This window comes from Phalacrocorax aristotelis, chromosome 11 (assembly GCF_949628215.1).
Source record: "Phalacrocorax aristotelis chromosome 11, bGulAri2.1, whole genome shotgun sequence".
NCBI classification, from domain to species: domain Eukaryota; kingdom Metazoa; phylum Chordata; class Aves; order Suliformes; family Phalacrocoracidae; genus Phalacrocorax; species Phalacrocorax aristotelis.
In genome coordinates, this window is record NC_134286.1 from 10,920,449 (window position 1) to 10,938,207 (window position 17,759).

At 41.9% G+C, this 17,759-nt stretch overlaps 1 protein-coding gene across 2 annotated transcripts in view; it reads right to left on the reverse strand.

Annotated features, from left to right (window-relative positions):
* The window catches only part of HTR2C (5-hydroxytryptamine receptor 2C), a 46,083-nt gene that overhangs the window by 8,457 nt on the left and 19,867 nt on the right, over positions 1-17,759 (reverse strand). The window contains exon 2 of one of the 2 annotated variants that reach the window (XM_075106922.1): positions 7,479-7,679. The exons of the other annotated variant lie outside the window; for it this stretch is intronic. Within the exon in view, the coding sequence (XP_074963023.1) occupies positions 7,479-7,679 (201 nt within the window). The remainder of the gene's footprint in view (positions 1-7,478; positions 7,680-17,759) is intronic. 2 annotated transcript variants of the gene reach the window in all.

The window sequence follows — 17,759 nt, forward strand, 5'->3', positions numbered from 1 at the left end:
TGGTTCTTGTCAGCTTTAAAGATGTTCTTAGGCCAACAGAACGGTTCACCAAATGGGGCTGGGATGATGCTGTGGACACAGAGTAACAGATGCTCTTCACAGATTCTCAATTAATAAAACAAAACCCAAATGACTACAAATACAGCTTTGTAAAACATTTATTCGCATGTTCCAGAGAAAAAGCTGGCTAAAAAGTCCAAACTGACATTCACAGAATTTAGACTTAAATGAAAAACAATAATGGTTTTGTGTTTAATATCTTGTTTTCTTCTGCGAAAGCCCATGAGACTGATAGAGGTCACTGGAAAGATGGAGTCTTTGATGGTTATTTCCACTAAGAAAGGAAGTAATAGCCATTCTTTCTCACAACATTCATATACAAGAAGATAGTTCATTTCCTCCAGGGACAACAACCTCACTAAAGAAAACAGAGGCCTGTGTACGGGTTTACTCTGTCTTTCCATGTGTGGGATTCTCAGGGCTGAACACAAGAGGGGTCATATTTTGTTGTAGGTACCTAGGCTTGCCAATGCCAGGGATCACCTCTCCTGGTGTCAGCACTGAATTTAAAGTCCACTGCAGCCCATGGCAAGGGCTTTGCTGATGCAGGTGGGCTCTGGACCTCACTAGTCTCCTCCTGGCATTTACACACAATTTAAAAAAAAAAAAAAGCAGAGAGAGAGCTGTGTGCTAAACAAGCCTATGGCTGCCACAAAAGCAGACTGTGCTGCAAAACCAAGAACACTACTGTCCATGCTAAACACTGCGTGCTTAAACCCATATCTTTAACCTCATATTTATAATTTAACAAAATAAACGTGGTTTACAACTTTAAAGAGACATTCACCTGAATGTTAGCAGCTGCTGTAACTATGCATTAGCATTAATATTTGCTAGACAAAATAGGAACCGACTCCCCTAACCCTCAGAAAAGGGGAAAGACAACGAAAACAAATCTGTTTTGTTTCTTAACAGACGTGTCTCACAAAGTGCCTGCACATTTCTCTAATAGTAAGTAACAAACAGCGAGAAGTAAACCCCAACAGACCGTAGCCTCCTGACTTGCACTGTGAAAGAAAAGGCACTGGTTTCAGGAAGCAACGCTCTTCAGAGGTAAATTGAAGAACGTGGGCTTTTGAAGTGTTCAAAGCCACAACAATTCCATACATTCTCCACATGCCAGCAGACTAATTGCAGTGCGTTTCATGTGTTAATACAGCAACAATGCACCTTCAGGGCTGGATTAGGTCTAGTTTTATCTAATCGTTCTCATAAAACAGTGCTAGCCTTGCATTGGTTTAAAGTCAAAGATATTTACTTTGAAGTCAAGACAAAGATATTGGCTGAACTTTGAAGGATCCCCCTGCCTGCAACGAGCACAACTGCAAACAGAGGAATGTAATTACTGACTGTGCCTGAACAAGGTGCTGACCTTTACTTAAACCTTGTGAGACCACTAAACAACCAGAGCCCACATGGAAAACCAGCAAACACCAGTAAAAGACAGAAGAAATAAATTATTTTCCCATCTGCCTTTCTATTTTGCTGAATTACTTCATTTGGTGTGCTCAGCCGTGTGTTTCCAAAGTTGCATTTGAACAAAGGGAGTGGGGCCTCTGGTCCTGCTCCCAGCATACCTGCTGCCAGAGCTGGGCTTCCCCAAGAGATCGAACGGTGACGCCTGAACTGATGCTCAGTAGCAGTAACCTCAAACGAGACACCAGCATGGCCCTTGCCCCTGGGAACAGATGTGGTGGGAAGGTCAATCCATCCTCTGTGCAAAACACTTCACAGACTATCGCCACCTGCTGCTGTCCCAGGAAAAACATTTCACTGATGTCTGATGAACAAAATCAGATCAATCCAGGCACCTGCGGCTGAAATCCCAAGGTAGTTCCCTTGCTATGAACTCAGCTTGTTATCAGCTGCTGTGATCTTCCTCACCCTGATAACTCTTGCCGATGTGCTAGGGAGATCAATGTCCCTCTTGGGAATCACGGTGCAACCACTCAGGCAACAGGGAGTCTTCAGAGAAAACCTTGTAGTCAATTCCAACGAATGGGAAACAGAGGCAGAAGAAGCCTCAGTGTCATGCTCTAGGCCATAAAGCAAGGCCTATTTCTGTCTCACCCACGACCAGAAGATAGGCCTGAAAAAGTTTTATGAGCACAAACCTGTACTGCTGCTCTACCAGAAGCAAGTAGTAGCCTGGCCTACAATGCTAATGCCACCTCTGCGCTCGCTTGAGCCTAACAAACGCTATCAGGATTGCCACCACTGCAGCATCTCTGCCTATAGAAATCACCAGCTATGACCCTCATGCTCATGAGGGAAGAACTTCAGTCAAACATACACTGTCAGGCATATAATGTCAAACATAAAAAGGCAAAAATACATTAATACAATTTTCTCCCAAATCTGGAGAGAAACTAATGCTATCCTTTCTTAGGTTTTACTAACATGCAATCATTTTTCTCAGCATAGTACTACTGTCCTTCTACCAAAGCAGTGCTCACAGTCAGGAATTTGTACACTTTTCCAGGCGGTGAAGGGAGCTTGTCTAACCTTTGCTTTGCCAGCAACAGTTGTCTTAACACTCCTTCTTTGCCTCCAAGTGAGGAGCCACAACCAGAACCAGCCTGCTTGGTTGGAAAGGTTTGAGCAAAATCCTGACAACGCATTTTGACCTTCCATTAGTTGTCTTCTCCATTAGCAGTGTTTTTGCCATTTTTTTCTATGGAATGTGTCCAAAGGTTTGTTTGATAACCAGAGCCTGAAGCCTGCAAAGGAATTAATGGGTGTGTGCTCCTACCCCAAATCACAGTCTCTCAGGAGAAACTACTGCCCAGCACCAAACAGAGGGTGCTCAGGAGCACGTGTGCCACATCAGCAAGTGCGCCATGGGAACAAACAAATGCCTTGCTGAGGAAGTCACTGATCCCAGAGACACACCTATGGGTAGAAGCGCAAACCAAAACCTTAAACATGCTTTAAAACCATGATCCATGGGAGGCTACACGAATTACTCCAGTCACTCTTTACCTCCATGCAACCATTTTTCTCAGCAATAGTATTACTGTCCTCCTACTAAAGCAGTGCTGTAGCCTGTAAGGAGACAATTCCTTTTCATATTAGTGGTGCCACTCCAAGCATGCTCCTCAAACTGAGTGTCACTTCCCACTAGGATTATCCCCAGTGAGATAGGAGAAGGCTTAACTGGTACCTGGAGGCTCTTTAAGGACAGCTTGCATGCATGGGGCTACTCAGCCTGTGTGAGAGAGGAACACTCAGGGCAGAAGCAAAAAGCTGTTAGACATAAGATCACTTAAACTGAGATGAGCATTTACTGATCATTAGAGGACACATCTTTCATACTTCTAGAAACAGATCTCCTCAATAAAACAATGGAGTCGTATGAAAGTTAAATGGGGATGTAAAATTCCTTTTTAAAGTTGAATGGTTTATCATACAGACGAACCATGGATATCCAGCTGAAATCAAAATTATAACATCATTACTGAGTCAGAGCGAGAATGAAAAGAAAAAAGTTCAATTTGAACACAACACATATCAGGATATAACCATAACTCGACACCATATTTCCTTTTTTTGTTACTTATTCTGTTTTCAAACAAACTAAAAAGACATGGGGTCTGCTTATGGCACTGATACAAAGACAAGTATTTAAAGGACGACTTACCTCGGTCTCTTATCAAGTAAATTGAATTTACACTGTTACTAAGGGTGTAAAACTGAGCTGGGAAGTTGCTAGCATGTGTAATTCTGGCGCTTTCTAGTAAATGACCAAATCTTGAACTTTCTGGGAAGCAGTGGAAAACCCCTTTTGTGCTAGCAAGCACAGAGCTGGGCCACGAGGAGCTTCAGAATTAAAATGTTTTACTTATTTTCATATCAGAAGCAATGTGTGTGCATCCTTCCACATCACTGAAGTTCTTTCATTCATTTTTCCAAAGTGATACTTCTTTTATATTAATATTACCAGTTAACACTTTCTCCTGTATTCTACAGTGTGCATTTAGAGTTTGACTAACTCCTCATCACTGCTGTGGAAAGCTGCATGGGGATCTCCTCTCTTGGCCAGGGTGGCCCAAGACCACCTTCCTCAGAGCAGGATACAGGGAGTCCGGTGAGACGGTTAAGTCCACATGTTATTAGTGAAAACCTTTGCACCTGCAACGGCAAAGTCCGCAGACTTGAAACAACATCAAGATTCTGCCAGCAAGCTCACATCAATAATTTATTTTCATTTTCAATTGTGTGGATATTTCTGTCGCCTACATTTCTATTTCCAGCCTCAGCACGGTGCTATCTATCACAAAACTAATTTTTACAAGCCCAGCACTTCACAGCACCCACTTTTACTCTACCTGAACTCAGAAAGTCTTGCTCAGGTTACACTTGCTAAAACACAGGACAACTGGCTGTGATGTTCTCTAATCTGGAACAAAGAGGGCTTTGGAAAAGGCCCATTCATAAAGCAATTGCCAACAGACAGGAGGCCTCTGTTATGTTCCCCTGCTTAAAAACTTAATCATAGGTTTAGGTTTGTGCAACCTGCCAAATTCATAGCTCAATGAGCAAAGAACCTCTATTATATATTTTGCTGTGGGCATTAACATTTCGGGAAAATGGAATGCAAAAGCTACTAAATTAATATAAATTACTTGCTTTTCACTTCCTACTTTAAATTCTTATTCAGGAACGGAATTCAGGGTTCTTTACAAGGCATGCATTTAAAAGTTTCTTCAGTCCAACCGAAGCAGGATTTAGGAAATGCAAACTGACCAACCTGCACTTAAGTACCGCTTTGAATTTGATATTTAATCCTATACAGAAATGCACAAATTATTTTCTGATACTTAATACTGAAGGGAGGGTGAATTTACTTAACCTATTTCACCCCCTTGAAATTGCCTGGGATTTCATCAGGCCTTTCCAAATGACAAATAGTTAAAAGCCAGAAGACAACAGCAAGAATACACTTTGGGTGAGTTCTTCTCTTTCATTCCATTTACTCCTGTGCCTGTCACAGTTCTAAATTCATTTATGAAGTAAAAATAATTATGCTAAAATAAGCTAGATACATACCAAGAGTAGTTTTTCTTTCTCCATTTAATGCAACCTTCTGGAGAAAGCCTGAGTAAATGGGTAAACCCTATCGCATGCACTGGGGAGGGTGGAAATCCAAGAGCAATTCAGTGCCCTGAGCAGACTGTCTGGGGAGTATCAATTCTGCCTGTATCTTCAAAAAAAGGGATGCAAGCAAAGACTCCCCTGGGCCAGCTGTATCTGCATCAAAGAGAACGAACAAAACATAAACAAAGCCGAGACATGCTGTACACCCTCTCAGCTATGAACCCAGCAAAGGAGGGCACACAGGTACAGCTGTTATGCCCAGGGCAGTCCCCCAAGGCATTGTGCACTGCAGACACCCCGCTGAGTGACGGCTCACAGCTGCTTCTTTTTGGAGGCTGGGGAATAAATGCAATGCAGCACCCTTTGCTTTATTGAGGGCTGGCGCCATGTGCCTACAAAAGAAAAGTGCCATTCCATCGCCTCCCCAGGCTATTTCTTTTAGTGTTCATTAACTTCACCTGTTTCACATCCTATTATAAATGCAGACTTATTAAATATCACCTGAGGAAGCTGGGCAGAGGTGAGGTGTTTCTATTCTAGAGCTCAAAGTCACCTTGCCTATCCTGGGTCAGGTACTTCTGTCCTTGGGGGACAGTAGAGCCCATAATGTTCCTATTTTCCATCATCCTGAGCCCATTCCCCGCCCAGTAACTCCAGGAAGAGGTAGGTCTATGGCTGTCTGTATATCTATTTGGTCAGGCCCCAGATTTGCTTACTAGTTTGCTTACTCAGTGAACCACGCATGAAGTACTCATTGTCTTACTTTATTCCTTGGACCCATAGTCCAAACCACAACATAGCCCTCAAGGCACTTGTGTGTGCAGTCACATTCAGCTCTAGCCAAAATTTCTAAGGGTATGTCTGCAACATGTAAGGCAGCACAGGCGAAAATCTGCAAGTTAGCTCCAGAAATGAAAGCAGAAGAGTCTTATTGCCCAGGTTTTGCAATACGCTACTGAATGCTTCTGACAGATTTAACCGCCGCTCCCTCTGCGTTACGCGGCAACACAGGGCACAGATTCTGCGCCGCCTCTGAACTGCCTGTGCCACTCGAGCCCAAGCACCCTGCATGTGAAGTTGTTCGCAATGACTGCTCATGCACTGAATTCAGCAGCTTTCTCTCTTATGCCAAACACGCAGCAGAGCGAATTTAAAATAATACTTTTTTTAAAAAGTCTTAAATTAATTGATTAAACCCAATCCAATTTCACTGCGGATTTTATTACCTAGAGGAACTGTAGCAGGCCTGTGGAACTTGAAAATTTGTTACTAACAGATATTCTTGCTATACTCATGAGGAAAGAAGGTATATTTCCCTTATTTTTTCGTTTTTCTCCATAGCCTTTTCCCATGGCAAGCTTCTTCAAAAGTGGCCCCTGCAGCACCCAGACATCCAGTGTCATGTTCCACTTCTAAAGCAGGCAAACCCCAGAAGTTCAAGCACCTAAAACACACTTTTCCTTGCAGTACAGTACTTAAAGTGACAACTACTTTATAAAAGAAAAGTTAAATGTTAAAGCTTTGTAAGACTGCATTTTATTCAAGCAAAAAAGGCAATACAGCAGAGAGAAGTGGTCATACAATTCTTCTCACCTTGCCCCAAAAGTCTCTTTTATAAAGCACATTGAAAGAATTCCCCCAAAAATGTTTTTCTTCACATAATTCCTGACATTATAGAGTCATCTTGCTATCATTTTTCCTTTTCTTCCTTATTTTACTGCTGCTTTATTTATCACTTTTTATCAAAGTGTCTTCTACGTCTACTCCTCATTTACTACAACTTCTAGCTTGCTAGCTCAGTACTAGCAGCAATCCAGCTGTGGCAGAGTATAATATAGACCATAAAGCCTGTGCAAGAGCAGTAAATACCTCACTGTTAGCCTGCCTTGACTTCTGTGCTGCTTCACTTAAACTGCTACCAGAATACAAGTGAGTTTAGCTGCAGCGGCTGCAGCGCAGACATGCCATTTGTATTGGCTGGGTTTTCCTTCCAGTGTCTTTGCTAATGCTATTTTCTGCTTTGTTTACACAGCAGTTTTATAGTACCATTTGTCTGTGTTACTGTCGTTATCGGCGTATTGATATGTACACAGCAGCAATGCTTCAGCATCGGAAGTGGTGGTATTCTGAAAAATGACTACTTAGTTTGGTCACTGACCAATTGCAATGAGAGACTTCTATTTCCCAGTAATCATTTATTATATTCAGGCATGCAGGCCAGGTAAATTAATTTGAGTATCCTCTTAAAAATCCTAAATGAAAATTGGAGTAACACTATTATTCATTAAGACACACTTAAGATCATGAGCCACATTGCTTACCTATGGATATGGTCCAAACTGCAGCAATTTTCATAATAGCCTTGGTGCGGGAATTGAAGCGGCTGTGCTCAATGGGATTGCGTATTGCTACATACCGATCAAGAGAGATGGCACAGAGATGCATAATAGATGCAGTTGAAAAGAGCACATCTAGGGAAATCCATATAGGGCACAACTGTTTAGGCAAAGGCCAAGCATAATCTGAAACATAGAGAGAAAAGAAATGAAAGAAAAAAAGAAAAGGAAATAATTTGGGAAGGTAGGCCAGCAGTTCTGAGAAACTGTTGGGATATTTTAACTCTACGATACCAGTAAGGGGCACGTGCACGAGGAGTGGACAAAGAAGCCTCTCGTGGGGCCTCTCTCCTGGCAGTCGCTGGCTCCAGGCACTCCATAAACCCATAGCCAGTTCCCACACATCTGTTTTCCATAACCAGTAGCTAAAGGCAAAGGAACATCGATTTGGCAGTGCCTCCAAGTGACCATTCTAGCTCTGTTCCTCTCTCTTAACCTTTCCCCCATATCTTTACAAAATCAGATATTACATTAATTTGTAGTTGCCTCATCACAGTCTTTTCATGGGTTGCACAGAGCTATGTGGCATTAACCTCACTCAGACCCTTTCTAAAGCTCTCTCAATACGTAATTCTCAGTTTCTGTCTGCTGAAGAGAAAGGTAGCAGTCAGTTTTTCTCCACAGTTTAACAACCAGCTAAATGACACTACTTCACCTTAAATATTCTCCCCAGGCAGCATCCCTTAACAGAGGAATACTTGCCTCCTTACGGAGCAGCCGGGATTGAGTGACTGAAATCTGAAAACTGTTTTAAGGGTAGACAGAGCTGAGTGTTATTCTTCACAGAGACAAACCAGCAAACTGAACAGACTAGATAGCTACATCTGACAGCAGCTGGCATGCAGCTAATTTGGGTGCCTGCATTTATTAATCAGTTTACACAGTGTTGAAGTACAGCTTGAGAAGAAAAGTGACCCAGAAAGATCCTCAAAGGGCACTAGTATTTAAATTAAAGCTAAGAGAAAACTGATTTGTGAGTGATAGTCCCTTGTTAATACCCAGAATGGGTTGCATGAGATCAGTAACATGTCCTGCCAAGCTCTGGGCTTCTAACACACTTATCAAAACAAATCAACAGTATCTCAGCAGCTGAGAACATGAGAGACTTCATAATAGTTGAATAATGATATATTCTTGTGTCTTCATTCAAAACATGGATATCTAACGCAACCTTGAAGTTTACCCTGAGGATCAGAAACATCACTCTGCAGAAGCAATGTTATATTAAGAACGATGCAGCTCCATCCTACTGATCTCAAATAGAAAGGGAGAAACGTTAGTCTCAGAAAGCATATTTTGAAACAAATTACCCAGCCAAGAGAGACCCAGGATACCTTGCATGCAGAAACCCGAGATGAACTGGACCACAGCAAGTTATTACAACTTGGTCCAGCGAAGGCCAGGAACACAGAGAGCACAGCAGAATGAGATGGACACATTAGCTCATTTTACCAGTGGAAAACCCACAGAATAAGTGCTAAGTAACTCATGAAACCCACACGAGACCTCAGCTCTGGGGAGGTAAACCATTTATTTTGGCAAGTTTATGCCACCCCTACTAGATGGACTGTTAGTGCACTGAAATCCAAAGCAGCAAGCATTTAAGAGGTCCTTATCAAAGGGAACGAAGTAAAGCACTTTGTGGCTGCAGCATCTTTACTTTAAAAGGCACCTCTGCTGTACGACTGAATTGAAATTGGTTAAATTATGACTCAGCCCCTTTATGAAGCTATGATCGAATTTCACATCTCCTGCTCTCGTTCATACTTTGCAACAGCTTAGGACATCGTTGCCATAAACCTGCAGTTGAGCTCAGAGCTCCAGCTAAGCACACCTCTAATTTGCTGGGTCTTTAATGATGCCTCAGTGAATGCTCCAGGGAAGAAAAAGTCTGATCTCCTTCAAGCTGTACCTGTGCTCCCTGTACAGCCCCAGGCTTTTGCTGCCAGCCCAAAATAAAACACATTCAGTCACGCTTTATCCCTCACTACTTCTCCCTGTGAGTTGCTAAAGCCAGCTTTCTGATACAGCCTGAAATGAGCTATGAGCACTGGACCTGCAGAGAAGCACTGGGGAGCGTGCCTTGATGGATGAAGTGGTCCTTGAGAATATGCATGAGGCAATCATGACTGCAGCAGCCTCTGCACAGAGACACGGTGATGGTGATGGTGATGGCTGCTCCCCCCATAAGGCAGACGGCCAGGAAATCTCTGGTGCCTCCAGAAAGAGACACCAAGCCTCCAGGCTCCCTGCGTGTGGGAGCGCCTCCAGTCTGATCTATGGCACTGCAGCGGGTACAATCTGATTCCTGACATTTGCTACACCTGGAAGAGGTTTCTACAGCAACCACCTTTTCAGCATTACTGGATGATGAATAGCCTCTCTTACTTCTTCCTTCGAGCTACCTGAACACCTCCTGTGACTGACTCCCGCTGGAATAACTTCTGCTGTTGATGTAAAATAGGCAACAGCATTATAACCAAAAAATTGGCAGAAGCAAAAGCAACAGCTCATACCCATGGTGTGAGGTTAGTAGGTGTCGCCTGCTGTCAGCCCTGGCACTGCAGGAACCACAGCCACCAACAGATCAAAGTAATGCTGCCCAGAATTACTGCCCGGGCAAACTGTCAGGATGTCTTTGAACATAGAGGTGACATGAGAGCCCTCCTAGCGGCTAACCCTTTTAGTCTTTGCTGTCCCAAAGCACTCCGTTATGCTTCTAGCTGAAAGGCAGTTATATGAGGAGTCTTTTTGCTTTCTCAGGAAGTTTCCTAAAATGATCTGCAATAATAAAATATCACTCTGGAAATTGTAGAATGGCAGCTTGTAACACATGGCGGTACCTTGACAGGAAGGGCATAATATATCCTATCTAAAAATGCAATTACTTTTAAGTAAGCAGAGTGCGTGGATTTGAAAATCACCTACACAGCCTACAAAGCCAGTAATTTGTACAAAAAGAAAGAAAGTTTATTCTAAATCTGTTTTGAAGAAAAGTACAAAACACAGGAAATGTGCTCTGTGACTGCGCCAAGATGCAAACAAGGATTAAAAAGCCAATTCTGTTAACGATGTTATATCTTTAAAACAATCTTCCTCAGAAATACTTTATCTGTAGAAGGTAACATTTCTCTAATTTGTTCTATTTTATCTCATTTCATACACAAAGAATATCAATTACCATATATTTAAAAGTGCTGATGACTGAGTGAAATTAATTCTTGGACCCCAGCACTTCTAAAATTCTGTAATTGCATTTCCAATGGAAACCAGGCATCTTGGTCCAAATTTGGCTCCAGAAAGAATGAAACTGTACTACACACCTGGGTAAGCAAAAACCAAATTCTTTGTAAGAAACTCAGATTTTTGTACTTTGAATTAATCTATGCCCTTAAAATAAGTCATATATTTAATGCACTGGGTGGTAGACCAGATAGGAGAGTGCTGAAGGGAATTAGAAGGATCCAGCATGTCAGAACAAAAGGCGGTATTTCTTTACGCAGAGTGTAAGTAAACTGCAGATTTTTGCCTCCAAACATTTTGTGGATGCTAGAAGTTTACAGTGGACAAATTCATAGAGAAAAGCTTATAGAAGACTATTGCAATACTATTAGTTTTAGATCAGTATTAGCTTCTGGCTCTGATCAGGATAAAAAATACTATGTGTGAAATCCTGGAAGGAAACTTCTGCAGAATGCCTGCGTGTATCGCTTCAGCCTCCAATGCTGAATAGCATCTCATGGAACCCGAGATGCTGTCATTGTTCACAGGAAACATGGGTCAAACACTCATATTTAACCAGGAGTCATGGTCCGTAGGTGAGATTTCATCTCCTGCGCTGGGGTGAAAAAGCAAACCACAGTTCCTGTGCATCACTGAACAGCTGAGATGGGCACAAACTGTTGGCAGCAAAATACAGAAACTCAAAAGCATTTTGGCAAAGTCACAGACCCTCTCTGCGTGTAGCTAATTTGCTGTGGGATGAGAGTTCCCTTAAATTTTTTGTGCTTTCCATCAAGAAAGATGGCAACAATCAAATTTAATCACTTTTGTCAGAGGTTTTATGCATACGGGTAAAAAGTGTTGTATAACACTGTTATCATGGTCATTGTGCTGTTCACTGCATGAGAGTCAAAATTACCAGTCACTGCAGCAGGAGGTGACTGAGTAATCCAAAACACAGCAAATGGAAGCAAAATTAATTATGTCAAATGGTAAAACAGAATTACTCCAGATTGTAGGAGAATGGCTGAACTGAAAAAAAAGGTTAGAACCTGCAGCTCAAAAGAAACTGTGGGACTGCAGAATAGACAGAGGCTGATACAAACCCCCTTCCTTCTCCCCAAAGCCTCAGACAAAATCTCATGAGCTTTACCCAGGTTTTTGTGTTAAGCTGGAGCAGACAGGAGTTGTGTGTACACATACAGGCAAACACACCCCACGCTACAAATGGACTGGCTCACTCTGTTTACATTTTAAAATATGACTATTGCTTGTACATATTTAGTATTTCTATAGCGCAGTCTGCCCCAGGATACTTGGGACAAATCTGGAATAATAATGACATAATACCTGCTTACACCACAGTAAAGTGAAGAGTTATGCAAAATTCATCCCTGTAGCTTCAGAAATTTGTCATGGCAAACTCACAGTAAGCTGCAGCAATCATTTATTTTCCCACCATGAACAGGAATTTGGAAAAGGCTCAGAACACATTCGTTGTATTTAGCCAGTGCTTTATATCTATGGTGATGGATAAAAGGGTAAAAGCCGCCCTTCAAAATCACACAGGAAGAATAAGGGTATATTTTGTCTTTTATGACAAATTTTTATTAAATGTCATTATGACATTTTATATATACATACACATATATATAGTGTATATATACATATGCATATATACAGGGGAAAAAAAACAGAGCTAAGAGGTACAGAATAAGAACTAGAGATGCTTCTCTGTTCAAATAGAACCTCTTTCATTGACTTGGCCAAAACCTAAAATACATGTAATATTTCTCCTTCTGGGATTCTGACTTTTACTGTATTAACATTTCACTTTAACTACTAGTAAGCCTTGAAAATTTGAACTAAAAATGTTAGGAATTAATTATGTTTGAAAGAATCTTAATCCCAGTACAAAGCACAATTTCCCAGCAGTTAACATGGCAACAGAGCACATGCTTGAAGCACCTCTTGATCATCCTTTTTGTGCCATGGCCATACACTGACCTACTGCTCTGTGTAGTGCTCTGACTCTCAGAAAGGTTGATGACAAAAAATCCAGGATATGCCTCACCTGATTCCCTGAGAAATGAGGATACAGCCTTTCAAAATGAGGAGAGTGCGATCCCCAATAGTGGCATTGGCTCAGGTTTCCTTGCTGTAACTCAGAGCAGCATGCTGACGGTGGGAAAGAGAAACCCAGAAGATACACCCAAAAGCTGTCACTTTCTGATAGATTTTGTAGCTTTTGAAGATTTTTTCCACATGTTCCAGGGAAATTCACTGTTCTGGGCTGTGGAAAAAAGCCTACCCTTGCCCACTGCTACAAGTCTTTTTACTCCCATTGCACTATTAATGTATTGCAACTGAAGCACTTTATACTAACCAGACTTCCCAGTATTCACTTTAAAGTTTCATAGCTGCCATAGGCTTTACAAAAATAGAAAGCAATTACGTACGGTTTTAACATTACTGCATTGCATTATTCCCAAGGGAATGAAAGAATTTAAATGATTCTCCTCTCTCTCTCTTACTAGGAAGCAAAGTATTTCTTAGCCTGAAATGCCACATCAGTAAGTGTAAAGCAATGTATCTCTTTTTTGCTAATTTATTTCCTTCAGATTTACATAGACAAATGACTCAGAGACATCCGTATCACCCTGAGACTCACACCACAGAGTGCTGGATATCTCCATCATGCCTGAGAAATACACAGATTCTTGCTTGACCCCCCGCAGTCCTCAGTGATTACCAGCATGTCCACAGCAGGAGTCACGCATGTGCAGCCAAGCTTCCTGGCTAGGGGAACAGCTGGTCTCAAGAGCAGCACTACCAATGTTTCTGATTTTATCATCAATAGAGTGGAATTCAGTGTTTTTATGATATATTGAACTCTGGGTGCTGGGTTACATGAGAAATTGAGCTTACCTTTAAGCTTGTAGCATGCATTTTTCTAGAGGAAAAAAAGGATATCTTAAAGCTATCTGGATTGCATAAATAGGACATATTCTAGCACAGCCAAGCACAGGGACATAATCTACGCACAAAGAATGAAGATGACTTTTAGAAGAAGGGCTGTATTCTTGAATTCTGCAAGTCCAAAAAGGCTTGAGGGTCCCAACAGATGCTCAGCAGAGGATGGGCTCTCAGATGATACGATGGCTAAGAGGGTGGAAGAGACCACCAAGTAAGAAAATGAGGATGACATTGTGTCCAGATGTGGCATTGGTGAGACCACTGCTGGCACCCTGCACTTGACTTGAACCTCTGCGCCTAGAAGGTGCTATATTGTCATAGCACAAAGGCTTTACTTGAGTTGTGCCACCGATCACGTCCAAACTGGGCCGTGCGACCCTTCCTGAGCTTCGGTTTTCCTCTGAGCTATTCAGTTTTCACCTCGTGGAGCCATCAGCATGCCACAAGTGGCCCTGGGGCAGGTAGCAGCAGGCAATGGGCCCAGAACAGTGGGGTCTTCTTTGGAAATCCCCCACCATCGAGGGAAACACTGGTGGAGCTGGATGTGCCTCCAAAGGTCTTTTGGTTCTTGCCTCACAAGTTACAGCAATTAATTGATGTAACTATTTTATTGTAAACTAAACAATTGCACCCATTATGCTGTTTTGAGAATTTTAAATAACTGTGTTAGATTTTGCTTTCTATCCAGTAGGCAATGACATGCATCCTTGACAGGACTTGTAAGAAAGAAGCAAATTTAAAGCCAGAATGGATGCAATTATCTGATCTAGGGAAAGGTTGTTTTTATATCATTTAAGTAATATTTTAAATGCAAGGAACCAGCTTTATCGCATACTATACTTAAAACAACCCTGCTAATAAAATGGGATGTTTGCTAAGAAGAAAACATAGAGAACACCATTGCCATCCCAAAGGCAGCATCTCTTCTCTTAGGGAAATGCCAAATTATTCTGGTGTGTGGTCTGTCATTCCATGAACCCATATGTTACATTCATTTTTTCATTTGTTGGTGGAGACTAAAACTATGTTTGTAGTCAGAGGAAAAATCTCTAGGCTCAGTAATGTTCTTTGCTCACAGTTTAAGCACCTGTATCTGCATCTGGAATTTTTACACTGAGTGATACAGAGTTAACCAGGCAATGGTACAATTAATGGAATTGTATCACTAACTTATGACCAACTGTATAAAGGGTTCCTTACAGCATTTTAACTCCAACAGAGATACAATCTCTTCACACAATTCTGAAATACAAGTTCTTCATAATACTTCATCTAAATGAAACCACAGTCTAATAAAATATTCACACCAGTAAACATTTTCTTTTCACTGAGGTTCTGTATGTCAGCACAACGGCAGGACAGTGGCCTCTCCTTTAATTTCCTGCATGCAGGTTATGGATCAGCCTTCACCTATTATTTAAACAACTAATAAAACAACAGTTGAACCAACAACACGCTGGAAAATAAGCCCATGAGCAAACACAGACCCCATATGAATACCTTCTAAATGTAAAAATATAAATATTTTCAAAAAAACTGTTTCATAACAAAGCACATGAATATGTGACAAAAACAGGTGGTTTTCCCTACTTTTGATGAAATTGAAAAAGATCCATTATCACAAGAAATAGCTGCCAAAACATACAGATCATTTGAGAAAACTAAAATTCAGAACTGAAAGTGCTGTGGCATTATTCAGATTACAGCTGGCTGCTGAGCTGCTACTTGAGTCGGAACAAGGAAGCCATCTGTTTGAAGCCAGAGTTTCTAATATCAAATAAAGTTTGAACTATGGCTCTGCCCTAGGACTGGCTCTGGGGCTAGTGAGAGGACACCAAACCATACAGTGGATATTTTTAGGTCTTCAATTTGATTTCAGCATAACTCAGTGGCAATTCAGATGTCCGTGCCATCCTGACAGCTGTCTGGGAGCCTACCTGGGATTAATCCTCTTTCTCAGCTCGGGTTCGTTCCTGGCAACGCAGCTGAACAAAGTGGTCTCCAAATCCTGATAAAATGACTGATTTCAGAAAGAGACATAATAAGGATTTCCTTCATTTGATGTAAAGGGTTCTGTATTCAGAGAGCTCAGGTCTGTCATCTCTAACTAGCCAATGCTTTTACTAAATATTCTAGGAAGATGGCCAATTTAATAAGAATTGACATAGCTACTTAAACCAACTTCTGCAAATCACTAGCATTAACTTTGAGCGCACTGATGCAAATGTTTTCAGGAGTTTTGTTAGTCTGGTATACCTTGCACGGCCAGACAATATTTTTTCCCCTCTGTAGGGGGAAGTAAAGAATTGCATCTTACGGTATGAAGCATAATAAGAAGCCAAAGCAAGATCTGCAGTTTGAAGGGCAACAGTGATTCTGCCTCCTGTTTGCTCGCAGGCTGCTCGATGTGACCAGGATACAACCATCGTTTTGGCCCTTGTTCAGCGCAGCGCTGCACTTGCATCAGTCTAATGCCAATGGAAAGTGCAACCCACACTCAAGTGCTTTGATGAATTTAGGGATATCAAAGTAGTTCAGTGAGTCAGCTTTCCTTCTTACTCTGCAGTGCACCTTCTTCAACAGCGGGAAAGCTATTAGGGACAGTGGGTTAATCATCTGGCTGAACCTCATGCCAGTGTGAGTCACATTTCACTTGTCTGATGAGGTTAAAAACCAGTACAAGCAGTCAGTGAGGCAGACAATGGCAAGAAATCACTTCAAGCAAGGGAAATAAGCCATATTTTGGTCATGCTCACAGATGTTTATTTCAATTTCTGGTATTTCTCAGAGCAGAGGACTTGAAAAACACATTCCCTGTTTAGGTTCCTCCAAGCTGATGAGCATCTCAGATTCTTTGTGACTGTACAGGCAGAAATGCCAGCATGAGAATGCTCCACAGAAGCAGCTGTAAAAAGTCATTATTTGGGGGTTGCTAAGAAGCCTAGAAATTCTGCTCCATATCCTTGAGTGCCATCTACTGTCCTGTCACTGAATACCTTAGATGCAAGCCTCCCACTTGCAAAGCATTTCCGCCACCGTGCCCAGGCTGCTTCTGACCAAGACCAGATACATCTTTTATTACAGAAGTGTCAGGCTGGAGTTCATCCCACTGGAAATTTTCACTGTGGTAGTCTGAGAGGTGATAGAACAGCACCTTCAGTGGCTTTCTCAAGGAAATAATTTGCTAATGAACACTATGCCATATGCAGCAATCTCAAGGAAACCTGCGAACATGGGAGCAGGCACCACTGCTCTCTAGTTTAACGGCCACCCTGTGCCAACTCAGCACAGTTATCTGTGCACGTGCAACCTGCCCCAACTAAAAGGCAACGCAACAAACACTGTCCTTTCCTGAAACAGGAGTGGAACAGATTCATCATCTTGTAAACAAGATTCAAATAATTCATTAAATAATTCTAATAGCTATCTAGAAAATGCATGTATTGCATTTTCTATACTTGATAGGAACAACCTGTTGAAACACGCAAGTGTGCAAACAACCCCCAGATCGCACCCAGAAATGTACAGTTTTCCACCAGGATTCTTGTAGTGGTACAGACTTACACTTCAGGGGAATTTTGCTGATAACTTTCTCTTAACTGAGGAATAGGATGTGGAAATGAGATGAAACAAACAAGTGCAGCTAAACTAGACCAAGTTACTTAACTGCTTGAGCTCTTCTCAAACCTTGTACAATACTTGAAAGATAACATTTCAGTAGCCTTTGTCTTCCAGTACAATGTTTCAAAGCCTGAAGTCCCCTTCCCTCCACAGTCAACCTTAATTACCTGGCTGTCCTTCCCCACTTGTTCCCCGTTATCCCACAATTCTTAGATGTTTCCCCATTTTTCCAGGCCATAGGAACCCCGGAGACTCCTTTCACAGGCCTGGAAAATAATTTTCCACAGCAGGCCTAGGTCTGGAAGCCTCATTGGCAGATAAGCTGGACAGCATGGTGCCTGCTGGAAAGCCCGTTTCTCTGACAGTGGCACAGGAGGCTTTCCTAGA